Consider the following 9831-nt stretch of genomic DNA (forward strand, 5'->3'; position numbering starts at 1 on the left):
TGGCTCGCATCCTTAGGGTGACTCAGCATCTTGTCTTTTTTATCTATCTCCGGATCATTTGCGTCATCTTCTCGCTTCTTCTCCTCCCTATCCGCGTGCCAACGCAGGAGCTTTGCTACCTTAGGGTCCGCGAAATACCGCTGCAGACGAGGAGTGATCGGAAAGTACCACACCACTTTTCGAGGAGCTTTCTTCCTCTTCTTGTATCGAGTGACGCCGCACACCGGACATATGGTAGACTCCGCGTGCTCGTCCCGATAAATGATGCAATTGTTCATGCACACATGGTATTTCACGTGCGGTAAATTCAGAGGACACACGATTTTCTTCGCCTCCTCCAAACTGGTCGGGCACTTGTTCCCCTTGGGAAGACGTTCGTGCCAGAATGACATGTTCTCGTCGAAGCATGCGTCGGTCATTTTGTGTTTTACCTTCATCTCCAGAGCCATGAGCGTTACTTTCAGGCGGGTATCCTCGGGCCTGCATCCTTCATACAATGGAGTAACCGCGTTGATCCATCTTGGCTTTCTCTCGGGCGGCAGCTCTTGCGTTATCCGTCTGCTTGAGAAGCAGCTCTTGAATATGAGGGTCCTGCACCCAGCCCATCGATGGTCCAGCGTCGTCTGCTCCGCCGGCATCATCATCTTCATGATCATGCCCGTCGTCTGCTCCGGCATCTTCCTCATCATCATGTCCTGCATCTTCTACATGATGACTGTGTACAGCATCACCGTCGTGATCATCTCCTGGGGATTCTTCGTCTTCTCGCCCGCCCGAGCCGCGGTGGTTGTCTTGCTGCCCTTCCTCATTTCTTGCCCGGCCCCCATGGACGACTTCGTAGTCATCTTCATCACCTTGCCACCGATAGCCATCCATGAAACCACGCAAGAGCAGGTGGTCCCGCACCTGCCCGGATTCCGGGTCCGCAATAAGGCTCTTCAGCTTGCATCTTCGACACGGACATCTTATCTCCGTCTCGTTCTTTTGAAGCATCTCGGCCTTCGTGGACCTCAAAAACCTATTCACGATGCCTTCGGTCATCATGCGGACCATGGTCGCCTGCGGGGTAGAGCAAAACGATATTTTAGAACCAAGAAAAAATTTGGCATGACTTTCCCTAAAAATAGGACCAAAAAGAATGCTTAATGCCAAAATTCTCGCCGAAACGGAAATGAATCAACATTCCGGCAAAATATTGGCAACTATCGCATTTCAAATACCGGTACACCTCCAAACACAAACACATATGCAACACCACAAACATATGCAACACCACAAACATATGCAACACCACGAACATACATAGATCTAGCTAGGCCATAAAAAGTGCATGTGCACATTGTTGTAGGGAGAACAACATAAATATAGCTTCCCCCCTTACTTACCTATCAAAACAAGGTAATTTAACCACTTAAATTGAATGAATCTATGGTGGAAATGAGGTGAAAAAGAGGAGGCACCCGAGACAAGGAGGAGGTGGAGAGAATGAAGTGGGGAGAAAGTGAGTGTGGGTAGGAGAGGCTGTCCAAAATATCTTGTTGCTGCCCACTTACTAATGGCGCACCAACTCTAAATGCGTCATTAGTAATCCAGGTTACTAATGGCGCACCTTCTGGTGGTGCGCCATTAGTAGTTTTGCAAAAAAAAAAATACTAATGGCGCACTGTTCCACAGTGCGCCATTACTAGTTTAAACTAGTAATGGTGCACGGTGGAAAAGTGCGCCATTAGTAGTTTTGCAAAAAAGGGAATAAAAAAATATAATAGAAAAAACAACATTAGTGGCGCACTGTGTCTGGATGCGCCATTAGTATGTTTGGACAGGCGCACTAGTTTAAAAAAAATTGATACTAATGGCGCACCCTGGGCCAGGTGCGCCATTACTAGTTACAACTAGTAATGGCGCACTGTCTCTGGATGCGCCATTAGTATGTTTGGACAGGCGCACTAGTTAAAAAAAAATTTGATACTAATGGCGCACCCTGGGTCAGGTGCGCCATTAGTAGTTTCAACTCTAATGGCGTATCAGAAGGTGGTGCGCCATTAGTATATACTAATGGCGCACCGCTTGTCAGGCGCGCCATTAGTGTCAATCCCATCTATAGCCCTTTTTCTAGTAGTGCAAGCTACAAGACATGCAGTTGCATGCCTAGTGTGGGATTAAAACAAATTAAAAAGCAATTTCAGATTAAAACTAGCAACAAAAAGTAAAAACATTTCCAGATTTAAGAGATTTCAAGAAAGGTTTTGAGTTATAGTTAAACTAATAAAAACAAAAGTAAAAAACAAATTTCAGAAATAACAGTTTCACTAATGCAAAAGATCCCCGTTTCAGGATTAACATAGAACAAAAGTGTTTGCACCACTTACTTAAAAACTATACATGCAAAAAAGAAAAAAGAAAAAAACAGTGAGAAAATGGATACATACCATGCTCCCCAAAAAAAACATCAGTCCTCGTGAGGCGGTGCACAAAATGGCAACCCTATGAATCCATTGCTGAGCAGAAGGAGCCCTCCCAGATCCGATTCCTCTTCTTGAGTCAGATCAAGAACCCTAGTGCGAATCATGTCGTCATCATGGTTTGTTGTTGGCTTCTCCATCCTCGTCTTCTTCATCTGAAACTTCCATGTAGTCATCATCATCCTTGGATCCTTCATCTTCAGTGTCATTCCCGAATTGAATCACACAGACAACTGCCCTTGGGGAAGGCTGGTCCAAGTAGAAGAGAACCAGCTGACCCTTCCCCAACTTGTTGTCTGAAACAAACTTCCTCCACTCACTCCCATACATTGCACCCTCTCTAGGCCCCTTGTGACAGTTGACGGTGTACGTCCGTTTGTTTGCCTTAAACTTCAGCGTATCTCCTGTCAGGTTGTTGAAACTATTCCTTTCGTTGCATGGCACAATCTATTTTGTTGACACGGAAAAAAAGTGAAAACAAAACAAATGAAGTAAATAATCATTGTAAAAAATTAGAAAAAGCACCCTCGTGGTTATGAAAAACAATCATGGCCGAAAAATTGAGAAGTAAAAAGATACCTATCATGACAGTATGTGTGTTCTAGACTGGATAAAAAAGATTGTAACACAAAATACATCAAAAGAAACAAACAATCATGAATCTACCTGATGCATCAAGCACTGATGTAAAAAGGTCAAGCTGCTACAACCTAAAAATTCAGTCTAGAAACTAGCATATATTTCTAGGCATGACTAAGGACGGGAATATGACCTACAGGAAATGACGGGAACAAGCAACAAGTCTACATGGTTTTGAACATGAACATCAAAACCCTGAAATCCTACAAAAATCTACATTCCACATTCTACATGCTACATGGGTTCAGAAAAATGAATCAGAAGAGCTTGACGCGTTGGATTAAAAAAATTCAATGTAAACAACTAGTTAAACTAGGGGCTCCCCTACAAAAATACAGGCTGCTGATTTATCCCTGCGTTTTTAAACTCCCAGACATACATGCTAATGTCGCTTGACCTGCTCTCGCGGTAGCAAGGGCTCAGGCAAACTCTGCAAACCATCTCCTCTGCACATAAAAAAGCCGCCAAAACATTAATTTGTGCTAGTGAGACTCATACATATTCAGCTAATGATTTTTAGTGTGATACTTGTATGTTTCTGAACAAAAAGGATTTCTAGATAATGATCATTTTCATTGGCGTCGCCGCTGATGACCAAAAAATATATATTTACATTACGAAGTGGAGATAAAAAAAGATGAATCTATCAAGAGACCATAATATCTTGATTCATACACAAAATATGAACATCTTACTGATTCATATGGTTTAAGCAAAAAAATAAAACTGAAAAAACATGCTGCTGCTGGAAACTTAGCTGCAGTAATCATTATCTTTTGATTCCGTGGAAAAAAAATTGAACATGCTACTAATTAAATAGGGTCTTAGCAAAAGCACTGGCAAAAACAAGTAAACATGCTACTGATACATTCTATAGAGAAAAAAGGTTTCAGTGTAATCTCTAGTGATACAATTCAGTAGTAATCTCTCTTGTTTACAAAAGAAAATATTTCAAATAACATGCTACTGGTTAGATAGGGGTTCTGAAAAAACAAATAAAAGATACCCACTCCTACTTGTACATTCAGTGATAATCTCTCTTTCTTTTAAAAGAGACATGCTACTGAACAACTATGGTAATCTAAATAAACAAACAAATGACTGAACCACCCTTAGTGATAGCTTCAGCAAATACACATGAGGGGATTTGATTTAAGTAATATTCCTCAAATATGTTCACACAAAAATTGTTTCTGCCGAAAATCATATTCTTAAAAAGCTACTACCCTGGACTAAGATAAACAAACAAGGGACTGAACCTCTCCCTAGGTGATGGATCAGTGATAGATCTAGATGTCCGAAGTCCAAATTAGGGGATATGAGAGAACCACTTCTTGAGACCTAGACGTCTGAAGCAAGAAGCGTACAAACAAAAATAGACTGACCACTGTATGCTTCAAGGCTATAATCTGGAGTCAAATCCCTTCATATATACGCACTACATTACCACCCCCGGTTGAATAAAAAAAGGGATGATTCTATGCTTCAGATCTACTAATCTGGACTTGGTCCAAACAAAAAATGAAACCCAAAAAATCCACTCAGATCTACTGTATCTCACCAACTAACAAACAGAAAAGAAAAAGAAAAGATGGGATTGCAGTCACCATCAGCGCAGCGTCGCCCATCCTCTCGTTGGCTGTGGAGGAGCACGGCAATTTCTCTTCGATTCGCTTCAGAGATCTTCGGATTTTCACATAGAAAGGATAGAGAGAGACAGAGGATGAAATGGACTGACGACTGCCAATCCCCTCCTCTTAATTACCATGGGGCTGCTACTTCCTCTTCACCTGCCCCAGCCCACAAAAAGAAACGCGAGATGCTCGCGCGAATCAAGGCCGGCCCAAACAAGACATCAGAAGAATCGCTCCAAAAAAAAACAAGCAAAACGGGCCGGTCTATGACGTACACAGGCCGAAACAAAGACAAAAGTGGGCCAGCGTGAATCTACAAGCAACACGAGATCGAACGGCTGCATAGTCGACTGAGACTTCGCGAAGTCTCAGTCGACTGATTTTTAGCAGCTCCGTTTACATATACTGATTTTGGACGTGTGTGGGCCATCCCTGTCCCGTTGACTAAACTGCATGGTTCCTTTTTGTCTATAGTCTGCGATTGGGGCAGCTCAGGTGGATTGTGGGGGCTGGTTCGTTAGTCTAATCGGTTGATGCATGTTATGGATGTACACGTGAAGTGACTACGAGTGTTTCCATGTGATCCTGCATGCGGGGTTGGTTCCCGGTGTCGCTAAATTCGGTGCTGCCCGTTGTTTCTGGACGCTGCCTGCTTCGATTTTTCGGGAGAGGTTATCCCTTTGGTTCTCCTATACAAGTGTCATCTGATCGTTCTTTTCCCAGCGCAACACCCGCCCTCCTTCTCCACTGCGTGTTTGTGTCACCGCCGCAGCAATTACCCCGCTCCGTTCCTTCCCATGCCTCTCTTTCACTCAGGCCATGAAGCCCCGGTTCTCCACCCCGACGGCAGCGGCGTGTCTGTGTAGCCTGTGGCCTGCCTGCTTTCCATGTCCAGCGGCGCCGGCCGTCGAGAGGCAGGCCTGCTAGGCAACGTCGTCGTTCATGCAATCGTAGGCGGACGCGGCGATGGTCATGGTTATCAGCCGCCGGAACGAAGGAGGAACAACATAGAGGGAAGAATAGAAGCGCCCAAGCGGAGAGATCACGACGTCGGGCAACTGCTGCTACAACCGCCACTCTGTAGTCCCCGTCGGCCAAACGATCCAAACGATTTGTAGGCCGTGTGCCACTGCGAGGTTGTTTCTTCTGCCTCGAGTGCATCACATGGCTACGACGAGACAACCATCAACCTGGTGACGCTTCCTGAGCACGTTCACGCTGTGGTCCACAGCGACGACGGCAGCGTGACGATCAGGTTTCACGTCGGCCACCATAGGAACGACGAGGCATTCGACGGACCCCTGGGCACGTTTGCCGACCAACCAACGACGGTTCCTACGTCAAGTCGCGACTGCACGGTCCCGTAATGTGGCAACAACGATGGAGGACCTATGATGGTGGCGGGTGGAGGTATGAGTCCGATAATGCTCTTTGTACTCATCTATTATCTCTTGGCTTCCCTTCAAACTCTCTGCCTCACTCCTAACTTGGGTGACTGAGCGGGGTTCGGGGTCGCGTCCCAGCCATCGGTCCATGTTCACCCCGGCCTGGACCCCGACCCTCGATTTGGGTCGGCGACCCTGGGTCGTGGAACGCCGCACCGACCCGCGATCCCAGCAACTATGATCCCAACCAATCGGCACCACCACGCCTTCTCCGCTGGAGCTGCAGCCTTGGACTGTCGCAGGATCCAACAACCGTGCCGCAACCGCTCCTGGCGATGCCTCTGGAGCTCCACCACTCGCTCGATCCGCACAACCCTCTTCGCTATTCATTGGCGTTGTTTCTCCATTGCACATGGTATGCAACAACGCCAGCCTCCACGGCAACCTGCAGGCTCGACAGGGATGCACGTTCAAGCATGCCGCCACCGGCAAGGCTTCGCTACCGGGCAGCTCGAAGAGGAGCGCACAGACGGCGCGGATGCGGTGGACCAGCGCCGTCGAGTTCCTCGGCTTCCATGGGAGTAGGCTGAAAGTGCAATTATGCCCTTACATCATGTTTTGATGTTGATGACAATATACATGTAGGGGACTAACTACGTTTGTCAAGTGAATCCCAGGTGCTAGTTTATCCTGAAGAAAAACTGAAACGTCCGCTGACACGCCAGCGTCTACGACTCGTTCCTGGATGAGGCCTTGTCGCCTGTTTCGTTCTCTCCCACATTGACTGACACAAATTTAAAAATAAGGCAACTTACATCTAGCTTTTTTTTTAGGGAAAAGCCAGTTCTTTATTGATCGGATTTCACAGAAAGTGGGATAATACTTATATTATATGGTTGGCCAAACCACACATGACGTCCAGGGGCTAGATTTAGAGCATATCTAGCTAAGCGGTGAGCTTCGTTACTATCTCGACCTTCAAAAATAAAACTACAGGAAAAAGCGGTAGAACGGGCTTTGATCTCACTGATAATTGCACCGTGTTTGCCGTGGGAGCCTTCAACAATGTCCCACACTACCTGTTTTGAATCTGACGCGACCACAAAACGCTGCAAAAGAAGGTCCTTAGCTGCACAAAGTGCCTCCCTACAGGCTAGCGACTCCAAAATCATTGGGTCATCCACTCCTTGCACCACCAAGGCCGTGCTACCCAGGTAGCTCCCCTCGGCATCCCTGCACACCACTGCTGCCGAACCACCTCGTCCTGGTCTCACGGCAGCGTCCACATGAAGCTTTCCATCATTCGCCGGAGGGGCTCTTGGGCGAGTTCTTCGTTGTATGCCCCCTTCTGCCCTTGAGATCCCAACCGGTTTGCATTCTTTAATACTCTCCAGCTCTGCAATGAACCTGGTTGTGAAGGAGAATAGTGATTGGGGACTGAAAAATCCCCTCGTGGATAGACTTCCTCCTTGCCGACCAAATAGCCCACAAAGTGACGGCTAACTTCACAAAATGAGCATGTGATAATGATTCCATTTGTGTGAAAAACTGTTTAGCTTTTGGCTCGCTGTTGTGCACCAGCGACTGTCCAATCTCCTCCTCGACCATCGCCCAAGTACATCTGGAAGTAGTACGTTCCAGGAGGGAGTGGCGCCATGAGTCCGGGGCCCCACACAGCCCGCATGCCACAGAGTTTGACATATGTCGATGAGAACGAACATCTTCGGTTGCAAAGATTGTTTTGAAAGTCTCCATAAGAACATTCTAATTTTTCCGGGCACTTGCGTTTTCCACAAAATTTTCCACTCGTTTTGCTCGGCTGTATTGCTTGACGAGCTAGCATTGTCGTCCAACCAAGCCTCACGGCGTTGCCTTGTGGCTACTAGCATGTTATATGCTGATCTGACAGAGAATTGTCCATTTTTCTCGAAATGCCAACACCAAAAATCAGTTATATTACGGGTGCACAGAGGTATACTAGTGATGACTTTCACGTCAAAGGGAAGGAAGACCTCCCAAACCCTCTGTATGTTCCATGTTGCTGTAGTTGGATCAATGATCTCTAAGACAAACTGAGGCGGGTTTGCTATCTTACAACCATATGGACGGAGCATCTCGTCCCTAGGTAACCAGTTTTCAGTCCAAATACTTGTATTCTGCCCGTTCCCAATTCTCTTTATTAGCCCTTGCTTAAGAATATCTCTGCCTTCTACTATGGCTCGCCAAATTTGGCTCGGACGGGACCCAAGACCAGCTTCAAGAATTGATGAATCCAAACACTTCTGAGGATGCGAGCACTCAGTGAGTCTGGGTTTTGAAGCAAACGCCATGCTTGTCTAGCCAGCATAGCCAAAATCTTTGAAACCCAGCCCTCCCATGTTTTTTGGTTGAGTCATATCCTTCCAAGATACCCAATGTGGCTTGCGTTGACCTTCTTTGCTACCCCACCAAAATTTCCTTATGAGCATATTCAAATGTTCACACAACCCTCTTGGTAATTTGAAGTAAGACATGGAATATACTGGTACCGCCTGAGCAACCGCTTTAACAAGAACCTCTTTCCCAGCCGTGGACAAAGACTTCTCTATCCATCCTTGAATCCTACTCCACAATCGGTCCTTTAAATATTTGAAAGCACCATTCTTTGAAGAACCGATGTCAGAAGGCATGCCTAAGTATTTTTCGTTCAATGTCTCATTTGGAACATGCAAGAGGCCCTTTATGTCATTGCGAATATTTTCTGGAACTCCTTTGCTGAAGAAGATGGATGATTTTGCATAATTAATTTGCTGGCCAGAAGCTTGACAATAAATATCCAAAACTTCTTTTTGGGGAAAGGTCGTCATGGCTAGCTTTATTAATATCAAAGAATAATTACATCGTTGACTAGTTGGCTAAGTAAGAACCCAGGAGGTTCATTAGTCCAACTATCATTATGTTTATTACAAAAACTAAACTTTGCTAGCTCATGAGCTATAGAGTTTGCATCACGAAAACAGTGCTTAAAGATGACCTTCCCGATTAACATTACCGTGTCTATGCAGTCCGCAAAAACTGCCGCCGATGCATCCCACCATTGATCTTGCTCTTGACAATAATTCACCACATTTTGTGAATCAGATTCAGCCACAATCCTGTTGAACCCCAGGGAGTTTGTAAAAGATAACCCGTCCCGCATAGCCATTGCTTCAACTGTCATTACATCAACTGCATGCTGAACAAAATTGCATTGAGCTGCTATGAATCTCCCTTTCTCATCACGGAGAACAGCTCCAGTTGCGCCAAACCAACATCTGCATGAAAGCACCCATCTACATTCAGTTTAATGAATTTTGGTTGTGGCCTCGCCCACTTATGTTCGCTAGCTATCTCCTTCCTTGATGATTACATAAAATTCCCCACGATTGCTAGGACCGAGCTGGTCCATCGGAAAGAAGGGGGACATGAATCATGGTGAGTGTGCTGACGCCGCAGCCACCATAGGTACCAAGATCCCGCAGCGATAACTTCTTTGCAGTTAATAGTAGGCATAATGTCTAGTGGAGAGTCTGATTCTAACAACAAAAACTCAAAGATCGCCGATCCAGACCTATCGACCTGTGTTGTTGTATCTATACGATCAAGCAAACCCAATCCCGTCCAAAGGCTGTTGCTAGATCGCACTTGAATAAAAGATGTCGGATATCTTCCGGACCCTTGTGACAGATCGGG

At 45.9% G+C, this 9831-nt stretch overlaps 1 protein-coding gene across 3 annotated transcripts; it reads right to left on the bottom strand.

The window, feature by feature from the left end:
* Nucleotides 1-974: 974 nt before the first annotated feature.
* LOC123124314 (uncharacterized) lies at nt 975-4939 on the bottom strand. 3 transcript variants are annotated; one of them, XR_006461048.1, is made up of 4 exons: nt 4709-4939; nt 3481-3547; nt 2430-2909; nt 975-1059 (listed from the first exon to the last, which is right to left on the bottom strand). XR_006461048.1 is itself a non-coding variant. In XM_044544949.1 (2 exons), exons 1-2 carry the CDS (start codon nt 4727-4729, stop codon nt 2577-2579), a joined length of 354 nt encoding a protein of 117 aa, XP_044400884.1. In that variant the 5' UTR covers nt 4730-4876; the 3' UTR covers nt 2290-2576. The 3 variants fall into 3 exon arrangements, 1 of the variants encoding a protein (XP_044400884.1); XR_006461047.1 differs by lacking the exon at nt 975-1059 and having other exon boundaries at nt 2290-2909; XM_044544949.1 differs by lacking the exons at nt 975-1059; nt 3481-3547 and having other exon boundaries at nt 2290-2909; nt 4709-4876.
* Between the last annotated feature and the right edge of the window lie 4892 nt (nt 4940-9831).

This window comes from Triticum aestivum, chromosome 5D (genome assembly GCF_018294505.1).
Source record: "Triticum aestivum cultivar Chinese Spring chromosome 5D, IWGSC CS RefSeq v2.1, whole genome shotgun sequence".
In the NCBI taxonomy this organism is placed as follows: domain Eukaryota; kingdom Viridiplantae; phylum Streptophyta; class Magnoliopsida; order Poales; family Poaceae; genus Triticum; species Triticum aestivum.